The 17122-nt window shown below is 48.4% G+C and overlaps 1 protein-coding gene across 5 annotated transcripts; it reads right to left on the minus strand.

The window, feature by feature from the left end:
- Window positions 1-257: 257 nt before the first annotated feature.
- Smug1 (single-strand-selective monofunctional uracil-DNA glycosylase 1) lies at window positions 258-15172 on the minus strand. 5 transcript variants are annotated; one of them, XM_076912187.1, is made up of 6 exons: window positions 14310-15172; window positions 10685-10833; window positions 10149-10314; window positions 8629-8752; window positions 4279-4445; window positions 258-3206 (listed from the first exon to the last, which is right to left on the minus strand). In XM_076912187.1, the coding sequence occupies exons 2-6, from the start codon at window positions 10768-10770 to the stop codon at window positions 2655-2657; spliced, it is 1095 nt and encodes a 364-aa protein (XP_076768302.1). In that variant the 5' UTR covers window positions 10771-10833; window positions 14310-15172; the 3' UTR covers window positions 258-2654. The 5 variants fall into 5 exon arrangements, with proteins under 5 accessions (XP_076768302.1, XP_076768301.1, XP_076768303.1 ...); XM_076912186.1 differs by having other exon boundaries at window positions 4144-4445; window positions 14310-14982; XM_076912188.1 differs by lacking the exons at window positions 10685-10833; window positions 14310-15172 and adding an exon at window positions 4645-4742 and having other exon boundaries at window positions 4144-4445; window positions 10149-10182.
- Between the last annotated feature and the right edge of the window lie 1950 nt (window positions 15173-17122).

The following is a 17122-nucleotide window of genomic DNA, read 5'->3' on the forward strand; positions in this document are numbered from 1 at the left end:
ACTTCACCTCCATAGCATCCACAATGCTACTACAATGACCCATTCTTAGCAGTAACTGCAGGCAGACCAGGACCACAGTGTATGAAGGTGTGATGCCCCGAGGTGGTTCTGACGGTGACTACCCAGAGTCTGCACAGACTCTACCCGCTTAGGGAGCCCCCCACCCCAATATGGCTGATTTCATTTCAGATACCAGATGTACTTCAGACCAGGAGTTCCCAGAAACTCTTCAGCTTCAGTAATTTGCAAAACAAAACTTGGAGGAGAAACACTGTGTTTATTTATTTATTACAATTTATCACAAATACAAATCAGGGGATGTAGCTCAGTGATACAGCAGTGCATGCTACCCATCCACAAAATCCTGGACTCAATGCCCAGAATTCCAAAATGACACACAGAGCATATGAATGAATGAATGAATGAATGAATGAATGAATGAATGAATACACAAACCAGCACCAAATACCCCCCCAAAAAAGCCCCACACATATACATGTGTTCACCAACCAGCAAGCTTAGCAGAAACTCAGTGTCCAGAGAGCTAGTCAGAGTCACTGTAGAGGTATCGCTGGTTGAGACCATGGGCCATCTGGCTGAACTCAGTCTCTCTCCTTGTCCCATCCTGGCATTCAGGGTGAGCCCCAACCCTCAAAGCATATGGCTGGTCTTTCTGGAGGGTTGGCCTCCATCCTGAGTCAAAGCTCAACAAATCCTGGAATGCTCTGAGGCCCCAACATGAATAATTACGACACTTCTATCACTGGGAAATTCTCGAAGATTTAGTCTCCCTCTCTGGAGCTGAGATAGAAATATACTAATTTTTGGAATGCTGGAGGTGACTTGAACCCCAGGAGATAGGAGACCACATGTCTTCATTACGATGGTTCCAAGACCTGCTCTCACTGTGGCTCACTTTCCAGCTCTTACCACAGATCATCCAACCAACCACTAAAGAGACAGATAAGATGCCAGTTCCCTATTGTCCCCAACAGTGCCCAATGAACTTCAGGACAGGCCCCTACCAAAACCCCTGCATTCTTGGCTAGGGCAATCAGAAGTCTCTGTCACCCCTCCCCAAGCTACCTGAGAAAAGTTTCTGCAAAGAGTGAATGGGTAAGAAAAGGGAGGAAATATCCTAAAATCATTCTCCCACCAATGAAGTGCACAAGAGAGGAGAAAACCCATACAAGGCTTAGGAGTCTTTAATGCTTAGTCTGAAAACTCAGAGGCTGAGTTTCTTGTAACATTGGTCCTTCTCCATCGGGGTTATAGGCAAAGGTCTTCAGAGTGAACAGGGAATTCCCTTGTAGTGCACTGATAACCCACCTCGAAGGGAGGCGGGCAGAAAGAGTGTGCAGTGAGGACCATATGCCAGCCTTTTGCAAAGCTCTCTGCAGTGTTCTTTCAGTGGATCCTCAGACCTCATGCCAGTGCCAGGAGGCAGCACTCCCCTTTTTTTAAAAAAAAAAAAAAAAAAAAAAAAAGGATCTTGGTGCTTAGAGGTTGTTCATAAGCAGGTGGGGCAGGGTGGCACGTCTTTTTAATCCCAGCACTCAGGAGGCAGAGGTAGGCAGATTTCTTATGAGGTCAAAATGGAGCTGGTCCACACAATGAGACCTGGTCTTGAAATTTAAAAACAAATAGACATTAACAAAAAACAAAACAGAGGGAGTTTTTTTTTAAATATAAGTTCTCTGAGTTTGAGGTCAGCCTAGTCTACAAAGTGAGTTCTAGAACAGTGAGGGCTACACAGAGAAGCCCTGTCTTGAAAAACCAAAATAAATAAATAAATATATTTTTTTTAAGTTCATAGGCCTTACAGGGAGGGAAAAAAGAGGAGGGATGAAAATCTAGATCTTTCCTAGTCTCCCACACAGAAGTCTCCCCCCAATTCAGCTGTGGTCTCCCTGAATAAGTTCACTTTTTTACTTATTTACTTTATTTTTGAGACAGAGACTAATGTGTTCCAGACTGGCCTTGAACTCAGTATGTAGCTGAAGATGGCCTTGAACTCCTGATTTTCCTGCCTCTGAGTGCTGGGATTACAGGAGTGTTCCAGGACTGCTGGCTAAGAAGTTCATTCTCAACATGTCTGTCCTAGTCCCTGGAAGGATAGGAGCCAGATGTTCTGTAAGGGTGAGTAGGGATCCTGGAAGGATTGCCCACTGCCTGGGAAAGAAGTGTGGAGAGGACTGACAAAGGAGGCTGGACCCCATCAGTGTACACTGAATGCCTGTGTTGAAACATAATACTAAACCCCACTAATATGTACAATTAGTGTCAAAAAAGGCTGAGGTAGAGCGGCATTAGAGAACTTTCCTAGTGTACACGATGTAATGCCAAACGTAATGCCAATAAAAAGCAAAACAGGAAAGATTGAAACGAAAACAATCTTTCCTCCAAAACTGTGAATACAACTTCAGACATCACGACTTAGGACTCGCTGCACACAAGGCAAGGACGTGGTAGGTAGAGTGCACAGGCTCGACCCCTCTGCTGATGCTGTGCAGACACTGGAGACAAAAGGGTGCAGGCTTAAGGGAAGGGGAAGACAGCAGGAGAGCTGCCCACCCTGAGCCATTAGAGGACAGCTCAGTAGGCTGAATGCAACATGGAGCCCAGCAAGACCTGTGCATCAGTGACTGGGGTCTCTATGGTACAGGCCTGGCTGAACCCTCATCCGTTAGCAGAGGCAGCAGCCCCAACTCCTGGAGCCTTTCCCTGGCTGCCGCCTCCCAGCCTTTGTTGGCCTGTGCGCTTCGAGGAGATGGATGCAGGAGCCCCTCCACCTGCACCTCCGGGGTCAGCCCTGCTAGAGCTCTTCGAGCTCGCTGCTCTGCCAGCCGCCCCACCCCCACTACCAACCGCACCCCTAGCAGCTGCACCTGCCGGCAGAGGGCAGCGTCGCAGATCGACAGGAGCTGCTCCCGCTGCTTGGCGGGCAGCTCAGCTGGGGTAAGGTTTCGTCCACTGGGAGCCAAGAAGAGTAGAGGACACAGATTGTGGACAAAGCAGTGCCGGAAGAAGACTTGAGGCTGTCCGCAGAGGGTCCGGAAAAAGCCCCAGAATCTGGCTCCGCTCACCTCTGACTGTGGGCACTCCAGTCCCAACACTGGTCGCTTAGGGTGCTCATGGGGAGGGGTCAGCACAGGGCCTCCAATGCCCAACCAGTCCCGGACCACATTCACTTCCCCAAAAGGTACCTGTGGGAGAAGGAGAGAAACATAAGGGGCTTCAGGCTGGAGATCTGACCTGTTCTACCTACCTTTCCACCTGCCATAATGATCATGACTGCCCCCACAGATCTGTTAAGGCCTTTCTACCCTGTAGTTTGCCTCTGTCCATTTTCCTCCAGTTTTTCCCACCGTGGACCATGTCCAGAAGAAAATGTGTGCCTCCTGGGACCACTGGGAAGAACACTGGAGCATTTGGCCCTACAGAGGGCATGATGATTCTAATACTGATGACAGACAGATTGCCAGGGTAAAAGGAGATAGGACGAGCTGACCACTGATCTCTGGGTACCCTGCCTGCCCCAGGCCTTGGGCTGTCATTTCCATCGATCATCATTGATCACCTTTCATCACTCAGTTGGGGTCAATAAAAGCGATTGAGCCTCCTGCCCTGAGGCTTCTTTACCTCTCCCATCTGCAACACACCCCTACTGAACAGCAGTCACTCATCCTGGTCTCTCAGGGAAAGCAGGCAGCCCTAAACCTGGCTCTGTTCCAAACCTTTTGGAGACCCAGGCACTTGCCCGTAGAATGCCCTGCAGCTCCTATACACCCATCCCACCCCCAGTCAGTCTTCCTGGGGTCCCAGAAGTCCCAGCCCTTCTCCTGACGCCAACCACACTCTAGGGACACGGGAGATCCGGCAAGGTAAGGTACAGGGCAGGATGACGGAAGAAAGGGCTCTCAGAGGCAATTAGTGGAAAGCTCACAGGGGAAACGGAACTACCGTTAATGTGCTTGGTTAACTATGAACGGAGAAGTGCTTGAGACCACAGGAGCCAGTGTGTGTCCTGCAGGGGATGGGGCAGGTGACCCACCCATGTCCCAGCCAATTACATATTTCTCCTAGCACACACAGGCACACATCCACCTCAGAAACGCCCACCAGAGGAAGCCAGGCCTTTACCCCAGTTTGGGCCATGCCAAAAGGTCCTGGGTTCATGCCCAGGAACAGCACTTCCTTGGGGCCTTGGCAGTAGCGAGTCACATAGTTACGGTGTGGTTCCCAAGCATATTCCACCGGGTTGTAGATGACACCCACAGGCTCTGGAAACTGTAGCTGGCTCAGCTCAGCATTGAGCCGAAGCTCTTCCTCCAGGAAGCCCTCAGCAAAGCTTCGAGTGCAAGGCAGAGGCTCCATCAGAGCACTTGCAGGCTCATGGGTAGGCCCCAGTGGGAAAGTCTGGGACACAGCCATGCTGTTGTCACCTGGAAAAGAAGTGGACAGCGTTTCCTTTAACCCCAAACCATACTAGCTGGGAGCTCCTACTGCCATTTCCTGGGCTCAGAAAAAACCCCAGGAAACCCTGTCAGTCACTACAAGCTCACTCAAGTTCCTAGTAATGAAAGATGTCTTTGCTCCCCACCTCCAGAGCACTCCCCCCTTCTGATACACCAAGTATCCTACCTTAGCTACTGGTCTTGTTGCTACAAAGTATCTGCAAAGGCAAATTGAAGGGTTTATCTCAGCTCTCAGAGAGTACAGTTCATCATGGTGGGTCGTAGCTACAGGAGCAAAACACATTACAGCTGTAGTCAAAACTCAGAAAGCAATGGATGCCTATATTCAACTGTATCTGTCTCTCTTCCTGAACTACCTTCTCCGAGGTTTTATGAGACCACTTCTCACTATGCAACCTTGGATGGCTTGGAGTTTGATATGCTGGCCAGGCTAGCCTTGAACTCATGGAGCTCCTCACGTCTCTACCTGGTATTAAAGGTGTATGTTATCACCCCTAGCTAAGAGTTCTTTTTTATGCTATGTTGGCTAGTTTTTATGTCAACAAGCTAAAGTCATGTTGGAAGATGGATCCTCAATTGAGAAAAATGCCCCCACCAGACTAGCCTGTGGGCAAGCTCCTGTTTCCCTGATTGATGATTAACATGGAAGAGCTCTGTGGGCAGTGCCTGAGCTGAAGAGCCTGGTTTCTATTTAAAAAAAAAAAAAAAAAAAAAAAAAAAAAGCAGCTGAGCAAGCCATGGGAGCTAGTTAGTAAGCAGCACTTCCACAGCTTCTGCTTCTGCTCCTGCTTCTAGTTTCCTGCTTTGAGCTCCTGTCCTGACTTCCTTGATGACCGACTGTGATATGGAACAGCAAGCTAAAACAAACCTTTTCCTCCCTTGTTGCTCTTGGTCATGGTGTTTTTATACCAGCAATAGAAACCCTAAGACAGTCCAGGACCCCAGGCCATGGATGGTACCACACATTTTTAGTTCAGGCTTTCTCATCTCGATTAATCTAATTTAGAAACTCTTTCACAGATCATGCCCAGAGATTCATCTCCAAAATGATTTCAGATCTGTCAAGTTGGCACAGGTTTAACCATAACAGTACCCCCATCTCAAACTTTCCATCAGGTGAGGTCTGAACCACTGGTTCTTAGGCCATGCCGAACACTGAGGACATTTTCTTTCTTAGTTTTCTCTGCCCTCTCTCCATTTTTCCCCTTCAGTATTAAGAGTTAAACCTGAGTTCTCAACCATGCTAAGCAAGGGCTCTACAGTGCTAATCCTTTTTACATTTTGATGGGTGGGGTGGTGGGGTGCATGGGGGCTGTCTCACTAAGTTACTCAGGCCAGCCTTGAATTTACAGTGTAGCCTAAACTGGCCCTGAACTTGTGATCCTGTTGCCACAGCCACTGAAATAAATGGGATTACAACCTACATAAGCAGGCATGTCTACTTAATAAAATTTTTCCTCTTTGTCTGTGTGTGTCTGTGTCTGTGTGTGTGTGTGTGTGTGTGTGTGTGTGTGTCCGGGGGAGAGTACAATTCTTTAAAAAGAAAACTGTGCCAGGCATTATGATAATGCCTTTAATCCCACCACTTCAGAGGCAGGTAGATTTCTGAGTTTGGAGGCCAGCCTGGTCTACAGGATAGCCAGGGCTACACAGAGAGACCCTGTCTCAAAAAACACAACCCCCCGGGCTGGAGAGATGGCTCAGTGGTTAAGAACACTGACTGCTCTTCCAGAGGTCCTGAGTTCAATCCCCAGCAACCACATGGTGGCTCACAACCATCTGTAATGGGATCCAACGCCCTCTTCTGTTGTGTCTGAAGAAAGCAATAGTGTACTAAAATAAATAAATCCTTAAAAAAAAAAACACAACCCCCACAAAAAAGATTTATATATATTTATTTATTTGTGTGTGTGTACACTAAATATCTGTGGTAATCAAGGAGGCCAGAAAAGGCATTGTGACTCCCCTGGAACTGGAGTTATAGAAAGTTGTGGAGCTTAGGTGGGTTCTGGGAACTCATCAGGTTCTCTGCAAGAACAGTACATACTCTTAAGCACTAAATCATCTCTAGCCCCTTCTCTTAGTTATTAAGATAGGGTCACAGGTAACCCAGACCGATCTCAAGCTTGATAAGAAGCTGAACTCCTGATCTTCCTGCCTCCACTTCTCAAGAGCTGGGACTGCAGCCTGCAGCAGGCCAGGCTACACTCTCAGGACACATCTACTGCTATCCTCTCTCGCTCCAATGTCATCCTTAATAAAAGCAGTGCAGCCAGGATGAACGTGTCCTGGAAACACTATGCTGACAAATGAGATGCAGGTGTGAAGCCACAGCCCAGAGACTTGGGAAGGCTAATTACAGCAGCTTCCAGGTGGCAAGCAATTGCTCTACGCCAGGTACACCTCATTGATCTTCATAACAACCCCATGAGGTGGGTATTATTGCTCCCATGTTACAAGCCAGGAGACTGAGGCTTAACAAGATCAAGCAAGTTGCCTAGGGTCATGCAGTTAGCAAGTAATGAAGCTGGGATTTGAACCCACACTATCTGACTCACACTATGCTCTTAACCACCCATAGCATCTTGCCTTAGATGGTTTTATGAGCCACCCTACTAATTCTACAAGCCCCTAACCCCAGCCCAGCTTCTTTCCCACACTCAAGAATCCTCAGAGGTAGGATGATTACACAGACTCTGAATAGACTCTTACACGATATGCAACCATGGCCAGAGCCTTGGGTTTTCACATTTGAATACTAAGGATAATAATACCCACTTCATAGAGCTTCATATGCGTGGGAAGAGGGGAAGAAGCTTGGCAGCTAGCCTTCTAAATGGCAACAGCCGTTCTTTCTCACACTCCTATGCACACCCGGTGCTTCTCCCTGGCCATTCCACTTACTTTCAAAATGCTTCTCCTACCCCAACTCCCAAAACTTTACACAAGTCATTTCTACAAACCCAAGCAAATATGATCCTTGAGTTAACCAGGAAATCAAACAGCAGCCAAGCAAGAGGGTAACCCAACACATCCAGTTTATATTTATCCTTCAAGATGCAGCTCAAACCACCTCCTTGGTAAACTTTGCCTCTTCAGTATACTGAAACATTCCTCAGACCCCAGCCCACCCCCACGAGCTAGGATTATCAAATGTTGAAGGCTTGGTCTCCAGCTATCAGAGATGGCTGGATAAACGAGGATGCTAACAGCACAGGCTACTGGAAGTGAGGCCTCATTGGAGGTCCCTTGGGTGTGTCTTTGAAGGGTGTACCTTGGCCCTGATCCCTCTACCCCCACACCCCTTCTTTCTGGCTAATATATGAGCAGCTTTGCCCTACACCCACCTTTGCACATGATGTTCTCTGCCTCAGCACAAGCCATGAGGCCAAACAGCCAGGGACTGGAACCCCTGAAACTGTGAGCCAGGTTCTACCTTTCCTCTCTCAAGCTGTTTTTCTCAGGTATCTAACAGAGCAATGAACTGCCTGGCATATCACACAAAGGGAGGTTGGCTGTGAAGCCAAGACATATGTATCTCAAACAAAGTGAGTCAGATGTGCAGGTAAAGGCTGAGAGCCACTGGGTACTGCCAGAATTAGTGGCTTCTTCATGAATTCACCCTTTGTCTCCCCAACCAGAATAAGGAAGCCTAGAAGCCAGGTTCTACGCTATCTCTACCACACCTATAATGTCCTAGATTTTTATCACCAACCCCTGCCCAGTGATATCCATTTCCACTATATCAGTCTTGTTTAAAGCTACCTCCAAACAAATCATTTTTGTTTCTTTTTGCTAGGGGTAGAACCCTGGAGTCAGGCAAGGACTTTACTACTGAGCTGCCCTGATCCTTAATGAACCATTACTGATGGATTCCTCTCTACCACCTACGACCCCAGTATGAAAGAATGATGATAGTAATAACAGTATATCACTAAGCTACATCACTAGTCGACACTGACTCTGCTGCTGCATCTTCCTTCTCTTCTTCCTCCTCCTCTTTTCATTTAGACTTTATTTTTATCTTATGTGTTTTGAGCCAAAGTCTCACTACATGACTTTGTCTGTCCTGAAATTCAAGATGTAGACCTGACTAACCTCAAATTAGTGGCCTTTTTCCTGCCTCAGTCTCCCAAGTGCTAGGGATTACCTGCATGTGTCACCATAGCAGGCCAGAAATCTTTAGCTGGTTTGTCCACACGGGCTCCCAGGACATTCTGGAAAGCTGAGGACGGTGGTGAACTGGGTTTTCTGGGACCTTGCTTTGCACTTCCCTGTGTAGAACCAATATTATAAAAAGCAGCACAGTGATCTCTCTCAAGTCTAAGACGGGTCTGCTTTGGGCTAAAGACAGCAAGGATGGGCATGCACAGAAGTGACAAGAGCTTATTTTCACTGTTGATCACACAGCAGTGCCACAGGCTAAGTCAGCTAACTTGAATGCTAGTCCTGGTTTTATCTCTTAAAAGGTTCTTTCTCTTAAACCTTTTTTTTTTTTAACTAGGGAGAGCAAGCATGTCTTTGCACATGTCATGTGGTAAGAGATGACGTTTGAGAGCTGGTTCTCTTCTACTGTGAAGGCTCTGAGGATTGAATACCGGTCATCAGGTTTGGTGGCAAGAGCCCTATCAGCCAAGACATCTAAGAAGGTTCTCTTGCACAAGTCACTTTAAGGCTCTTCCCTACAGGAACCACACAGTCCGTCAATCTAGCTCCAGCAGTTGTTTATTTCTTAAATATTTGTGAGAACCTTGCATGTTGGGGGAAATAACTCTGAAATAAATAAAATGTAAGACAGGGTTTGGGTAAGCCATGAAGAGCTAAGAGGACAGATAAGCATGCAGAAATACAGTGTAATCTGAGCTTTGTTATCTCGGACAAAACATTAAAGGGGCTCTAACCGGGGTCTGACAGTCCTCCCTAATGTCACAAACAGCCATAAGCTCAATGCCTGATGCTGCAATTCAGTGGAGTGTTTACCAAAAATGAATGAAGCCTTGGGTTCAATCCCTAGCACAATAAACCAGGTATGGAAGCACGTGCCTATAAGCTCAGCACTCAGGAGGTAGAGGCTGGAAGACAGAAGATCAGGAGCATTCACTCATAGCAAGGGTGAAGCCAACTTGGACTATCTGCATTTTTTTTTTCTTAAAAAAAAAAAAAACAAAAAAAAAAAAAAAAACAAAAAAAAAACAAAAAACCCAAAAACCAAGAAGCCTAAGAAACAAGTCACACATTTCAAATTACATTGAAAAGCAAAGGGCAACCCTGAGATACATCCAGGCCACCGTGGGATAGAGGCTCATTAGGTTAGAGCACTGGCTGCTCTTTCAATAGTCCTGAGTTTAATTCCCAGCACCCATAAAGCAGCTTGCAATAGTCAAACTGTAGTCCTATAGGATCCAATGCCCTCTTCTGGTGGGCAGACAAAATAGACATATGTATAAAATAACATAAATAAATAAACCTAAAATAAAAATTAGAATCCAAGCCACTAGCTAGCTGCTGTCCCTTGTAGACGGTACAGGAATCCACAGCATTTAAATCAAAACAGCGCTGCAGGGCTCATAGAGGACCCTTGTAAGCCTTGGCGTCACAACGCGGACACCCCTCCGGAGTCCGGCGAGCCCCCACCTCCCTTCACAGAGATCCAATGCCCGACTCCCTCACCTGCACAAGCTCCCCATGCAGCTTCCGCTTCCTTTCTTCGTCCTGGCGCGGAGGGCACTGGGAGTCGTAGTCAACAACATTTAAATAAGAAGAATGGCTAGCAGCGTCCGCTTCCGCCGGAAATGCCAAATCCCCGGAAAGTTCGCTAAAAGAGCTCCACGGGTCACTGGGGATTGTAGTTTAATGATATGATTTAAATCACGACGTCACAGTAATCTGGACTCTCCAGCCAGCCCCATTCCCTCAACCACCAGAGACCTTTCCCAGACCTCCTGCTGCGCCAAGTTATAAGACATCATCTTTGCAGCCCTCTGAGGGCCACTAACTGTGTACATAACATAACATCCGAGGAGGCAACCGGATGGTTGTGGCAGGTCTACAGAGTGAATTCCAGGACAGCCAGGGCTACACAGAGAAACCCTGTATCGACAAAACAAAACAACCAAACAAATATTCATGAAGGCATTTCTCTCAGCACCCAGCTCTTTGACAGTGAACATCCCTGTTAATATTAACATCCAAATCCACAGCCTCACCGTTTTAATCTGTTTCTCTCTTGTCTTGACAACTGCCAGTCTGTATCCTGGACTGGGTTTCTCCAGAGAAGCAAAATGAAAACCATCCTTTTATTTATGTGAGGAGATGTATTGTGGAAATATGCTCACAGTCCTATGGGACCTGCTATCTGTAAAGCGGAGAAACAGGAAAACCCTCTATGTAGTTCTGTCCGAGTCCAAAGTGGTTCTACAGATCAGCTTCTAATAGAAGCCTTGGAGATGGAAAGATCTGAGAACCAAGGCTGAGACAAGTCTCGAATCTTGTCTGAAGGCAGAGGGTGGATGGCCCAGTCTGAAGAGGCAGGATTGGAAGCTAGTACACCTGATACAGTGGCATATACCTGTAATCTAACCACTTGAGTGGCCATCAGTTGAAGGCCAGACTGGGCTACACAGTGAGAGAGAACCCTTCCTTAGTCATTTGTCACACTGGACTCTGAACAGGTTGGTGGTGCCCACCCAGGTTGGTAAGGAGAATCTTCCTGACTCGGTATCCTAATTCACACCTCAGATTTTTGTTTGTTTACCAACTCTCTGGGTGTCCCCTGGCCAACAGAAGTAAACATATAAAAATAACACATCCTATCTTTCCAAATTCTCCTATAACAGTCTTCCCTGGAAGCCTTCCCCACAACAAACCCTAATCCCCAGTTGTACCTATCTATCCCCTCAGCACTGACTTCCAAAGCCATTCCAATCCCTGCTTTGTTCCTGTCTAACTGGACGTTTCTGTTTGCTGACTATGAACTTTTCACTCAACTGGAATCTTTCACGGATAGGTATCTTCTGGGTTCCTTGCCTTCCCCACTCTTTTTCCTGAGAAAGCCAGGGCTCTCATCCCCAATGGGTGCTAAGACCAGTGAACCCAGAACACAATCCCTTTCCCAAACCTTCTCTAGTGTCCAGATAAAAGCAGTGGGTGCAGCTGTTGTGAACAGTGACCTCTAGCATCAAGGTGAGGACCCACCTGTATTCCCGAGAGGCTGCCCATTATTTGCTGAGCTGTAGTGTGCAGCAGCCTCTTCCCTCTGTGTCCATCACCTCTTCCATGGCTTTCTTTCTGCCTCTAGGTTCCTCTGTCTTCCCTGGGTATACCCCGATGTCTCTACTTCCTCCTCTACAGTGAATAAAAGTAACCTTCTAGAACAGGACTTATCTCTGTTATCTGCACATTTTCCTGTCTACAAACAAAAATAAGGGAGGGAGTACCTCACCATAGTGTTGTCTTATTATTTAAGAATCCTTGGGCTGGAGAGATGGCTCAGCGGTTAAGAGCACTGGTTGCTCTTCCAGAGGTCCTGAGTTCAGTCCCCAGCAACCACATGGTGGCTCACAACCATCTGTAATGGAAACCAATGCTCTCTTCTGGCATGACTGAAAACAACTACAGTGTACTCATAAATAAAATGAATTTAAAAAAAAAAAAAAAAAAGAATCCTGAGAGCCTGGTGAGGAGGGAGGCTGTGTGTAACACCACAGCTCTGAGAGAGGAGGAAGGAGTATCAGAAGTTCAAGAACTTCCTCTGGTATATATCACCTCTGGGGCCAGCCTGAGCTAAGTGAAATCTTGTCCAAAAAGGAAAAGGAGGAAAAAGGGAGTTGGTAGAAGGATGGAAGGAATTAATTATAGACTCCATTGTCCATTCAGATACCCCCATCTCCACAGTTTTTTGGCTTGCCCAACCCTTGCAGTTGGATTTTTGTTCCTGCTTCAGGGGTTGTTGTTGTTGTTGTTGTTGTTGTTGTGTTTTGAAACAAGGTCTCATTTTGCTGTCCCTGGACTCACGACCTAAACCAGGCTGACCTCACAGAGATCTGCCTTACTTTGTCTTCTGAATGCTAGAATTAAAGGCCCATGGGGGCCACCACCCTCAGTTCAATTATTGGTCTTTATACCCCTCAGCATCTGCCTTCACTCTCTTAGAAACTGTGGGAATGGAGCCCTACTAAGGATTCTTAAAAATGAGACCCAGAGATGAGAGGTGGGCATAGCCCTTCCCTAGTCTCCTGACCCTCCAGAAGCTTCCAACGGACAGGCTGACAATGTTTGATGGCTTTGTGAGACAAGGGGGACAGTAGATTTTTGCTGCAACCAAGGAAGAGCTAGCAGGTGTGTCCTGAGCTGTGAAGCGGCCTCTAAGGCTTCGAAGCCTCTACTCGTCTCCTGGGTACAGAAGGGTTAACTTGCTTTCTTGTTTCCCTCGGGTTTCCGCAGATTGCACGGGTTGCTGTGTTGGGCCACGAGCGCCATCTATCGGCCGTTGAGGGAGCTAGCTTTGCTTCCCTAAGATTTCTAGGCCAGGCAGCCTTTCTCCAGCCAAATGCTACGGCTGCACAAAGCTTAAAATTGACCATTGGATGAATGCAAGCCACGTTTTCCCCTCTCCGGGTACCAGGTGTCACCTGGCCACTTCCCTGGGGAACTCCAAAGGACTTTCTGGAGCTTTCTCTTCACGCTCTGATCCCCTCTCTCCCAGCCAGGTCAGCAAACGTGAGTGATTAGAATGAAACCTAAGTTTGCAACCAGGGCTTAATCTGCCGTCATGCTCTAGGCTTACAAATGGGGACCTCAGGCAGGTTGCTTCATTTCTCGGTGCCTCGGTTATCCCAGCTGTAAAATGGGACAATCCTTGAATCTCTTTGTCTTTTGTGATAAATTAACTGGCAAAGTGCTTTTTTAAGGCCCGTGAAGGTTAGTCACACAGGTTGCTATGGCTACTAGCAGGCCTGCAAGAGGCTGCTGGGCTGAACCCTCAACCTCCTGGCCAGACACAAAGACACAGTACAGTACTAGCCAACTCATCCCTGGAGAGTCCATCAGAGACCACACCCTGCCCAAGTTAGGTGTGGGGGTTGGGAGCTCAGGGTTGCAGAGTACCTTTCAGTTTCTGAAGGTCCAGAGATTAGATGAAAGAAAGGTCAGAAAAAGGAAGGAGGGCAGGGTATAGCTCAGTGGTGAAACTACAGATTAGCATGCATAAAGTCCTGGATCTTATTTCATTGAATGCACACACACACACACACACAAACACACATGCATGCGCGTCCATAAAAAGGCAATAAGGAGGAATTAGCAAGCACATAAAAATGCCCTTTTTGCTGGGTATGGTTTCATGCACCTATAAAATTAGCACTGGAGACTGAGGCAGGAGGGTTACAAGTTTGGCACCAGCCTAGGCTATAGAGCCAGACTCTGTTTTAAAAACAAAACAACAACAAGAACAAAAACACTGACAGAAAAGGATGGCTTAGCAGGTAAAAGTGCCTGCTGCTAACTAAGCCTGATGACCTAAATTCAGTCCCCAAAATCCACATGGTAGGTAGAAGGAGAGAACTGATTCCTGCAGACACCAAACCCACAAAATATGCTGCTTTGGAAAAGAGGAGGGCAAGCCCAGTATGTAAGGGAACCCAGACCACTGCACCCCAACAGCTTGTCCTTGACTCTGGCTCAGAACTCTCAAAGGCTGATCAGCCTCCAAAGGCATCTGTTACAGGGCTCTCCAGTTCTTCAGGAATTTAACCTTCCCTGGCTTGCCTGGTGGATAGAAGACTAGATTAAAGGAAGCTGCCTGCAGGTCCCCAAGCCCCCATTCCCACCTACCTCCCAGAGTTGGGGAAGCAGAGAAGCTGAGTTCATATCAAGCCATTTTCTTGCCACTAGTCTTTATGTTTACCTTCCTCTGTCCTGCAGAGAAATGGGTACATAGATTTGCCCAAGGGGTGAGAAGGTAGAAATGTGAGCCTCCACTGGCTAAGGCTTTTACTCTGACCCTCAATCCCAAGACCACAGAGGCCAACTTTTTGGGTCAAAACCCATCTAACTGGAGGCAGGTGGCAGCTTCCTAATCTCACAACTCAGGTGTCCCCAGTCTCCTGGCTCTGGATGCCTTGATACCCAGGAGAGGGTAGGAAGCTAGAGAGCGGACACTGCTTACTTGGGAAGCAATTATCGGAGGAGCTGTCAGCTCAGTGAGGCTCAGTTCTCACTAATCGGATTTCATCAAAGCCCCGGGCTGGGGGAGGGGGTACTGAGTAATTTGGCTTGATGCAGTGGTGGGAGATGTTCAGGAGGGCAGGAAGCTGCATAATCTGTCTGAGTGGTGTTATAGTTGTCCAAAGCAGTTATCCTGAGTGGACCACACAGACATCAAACAGACAGTGTTTGGGGTTGGGAGACTGATCCCCAGGACTTGGAGTGAGAAAAATAGATGTTAGATTTTGCAAGCTGAGAACATCTCCCACAGTTGAGCTGAGCTGAGCAGCTAGAGGAAGGGCAGTCAGCCTGGAAGCAAGGCCACTAAGCCAAGTGGGAAGGTGCTCTGAGACCCAACATGCCACCTAGCCATCACCCAAACACCCTGCTTGTGTCCACAGCCAGCCAGACACAAAGGAAGACTTGAGCCCTCCTGTGGTACTTGAAGGCCACACTTAATCCTGTTCTGTCACCAGCCTTCTTCCACAGCCTCCCTGGGCCTGTCTTCCCTTTTCTGCCCATATCACCCCAGTCCCATGTGGTGTCCCCCAACACCTTCCCCCTCCAATCCTGGAACACACAGATAATCCTCTCCTCACCTCTATAATCCACTCCACGGCTTATAGAATGGTGTAAGCATGACAGCAAGAGCCGCTGATCTCTGAGTCTCCTCCCACACCCGGCACCACAGAAGTGCTTCAAGCTGAATTCACCTCCCTCCCAGCCCTCCCCATGCAGCATTTCACGGCCACACCACTATTGTCTCTGACCTGAAATTCTTTTCATTTCCCAAGCCCCTAACCCACTCCATTGGAAGGATTTTCCCTCTTTGCCTGCACCAGGCTGGTGACATTTGGAACCGATAGCCCTCAGTATATGTCTGTTGGTGCTTTAGGGCTCAAGGCTCTGCCAGCCTGTGTGTTACTGGAGGCTGGCACTTGCTTCTCTCCAGGGTGTAGCCTTGTGTCTAGTGTATGCTCAGTGAATTCCTGTGCTGGGTTGAGATGGTGCTAAGAGGGGAGCCCTGACTTAGCAGGTTCCAGGTCCTAGGTTCTACCCTCAGCAACGAAGAAGGAAATAGCAGAATAGACCTTTTGGCTCACACCTGAGACCCAGAAATACCAGTGAGAGGTGGAGTCCGGAGCATCAAGAACTCAAGGTTATCCTCAGCTTCGTAGTGAGTTTGAATCCCGCTTGCAACGTATGAGACATTGTGTCAAAAAAAAAAAAAAAAAAGTATCAGAGCAGACCTGGGAGGCCTAACTGCCACCTATGCTGGCTGTGGTTCCCAGCCTTCCTGGAGGGAGAGCCTCCCTCCTAGGCTGATACTACTTCACCTGTCAGTGAGGACACCAGGCACAAGTCACAGGCCACAACGACCTTCTGCTCCTTGCCCAGCGGGTTAAGGGCCTCTCCCAACACTCAATATGTTCCTGTCACTCTCTGGTCACATCTCTTGGGCAGAGTGGCCTCGAGAACTGCCCCACCCTCACCCCCTTACAGCCAGGATGAAGACGAACCCAAGCACCCTGGGCACTAGGTAGAATCGGATACAAACCCACCCCAGCCCTCGCCCAGAAGGGAGGACGCTGGAGCAGCGGGCCCCCGCAGCACTAGCTCCCTTGCATACATTTGCATGCGATTTGCATGTGATCAACTTCACGTTCAAAGCCTGCCCCTCAGCCCGTGCAGGCGGGCCACCCCGCACATCCTCCTGGGTGCGGCCAGGGTCCCCGCGCCCCCCGCGCCGGCCGAGCCGCGCAGCCGCGCGCCTCGCGGAGGATCCCAGCCCATTGAGGCCGCTGATTGATGGCGCTGCCCTCTGCGTGAACCCGCCTTTAATACCGAGGAAGTTATGAAACCGCCATACATCAGCGCCCGCCGCCCCGCCCGGCCGCCGCCCCGCCCGCCGGCTCCTCTTCAAAACCTCATTTGGGCTCCGGCCGCGGGGCTCACGGGGAGGGGGGTGGGACCCCGCGCGCCCCCCACGGCTGCATCTCCGGACCCATTTAGAACTGCTGACATTTTATCTGTGTTCCATACATCACTCCATCCCCAGAAGCCATCTCTCAGAGAGCGGCGGGGGGCTGGTCGGGGTCCTGAGCTGAAGATGCTAGGAAGCCGGATGAAGGTGGGGAACCGCCGCTGCCGTATGCCCCTTCCCAATCTGAGAGCTTGTGCAGGTGGGGTGTACCCTGTACAAGTCCCTGTTGCCTTTTCTTGAAGTGGCTAGGTTTTGTTGCCCATCCTCCTACTGAAGAGTATGATGGTGATCATTTAACCTCTTCTGTGGTCCTCTTCTAATATTAACTACACCTTACTTCTTGGAAGTCCTTCTGAATATCTAACCATTGTGTCTCATGCTGCATTTTCTTCTTCTTTTGTCCTTGGAAGATAAGAGAGCCACGTCGCCTCTCACATGCTTTAAATCCTTTGTTACA

This window comes from Arvicanthis niloticus, chromosome 13 (assembly GCF_011762505.2).
Source record: "Arvicanthis niloticus isolate mArvNil1 chromosome 13, mArvNil1.pat.X, whole genome shotgun sequence".
Classification (NCBI taxonomy): Eukaryota; Metazoa; Chordata; class Mammalia; order Rodentia; family Muridae; genus Arvicanthis; species Arvicanthis niloticus.

Bases quoted from the DNA above. Each gene is read 5' to 3' on its own strand.
- Smug1 (XM_076912186.1), bottom strand. From the start codon at position 10,770: ATGGTTTTCATTTTGCTTCTCTGGAGAAACCCAGTCCAGGATACAGAC. The intron at 4,446-8,628 runs GTAATCCCTAGC...CTTCTTTTCCAG, and splicing joins TGCTATGGTGACACATGCAG to GTGACAACAGCATGGCTGTG. The intron at 3,207-4,143 runs GTAAAGGCCTGG...CTTCTCCCACAG, and splicing joins TTGGCATGGCCCAAACTGGG to GTACCTTTTGGGGAAGTGAA.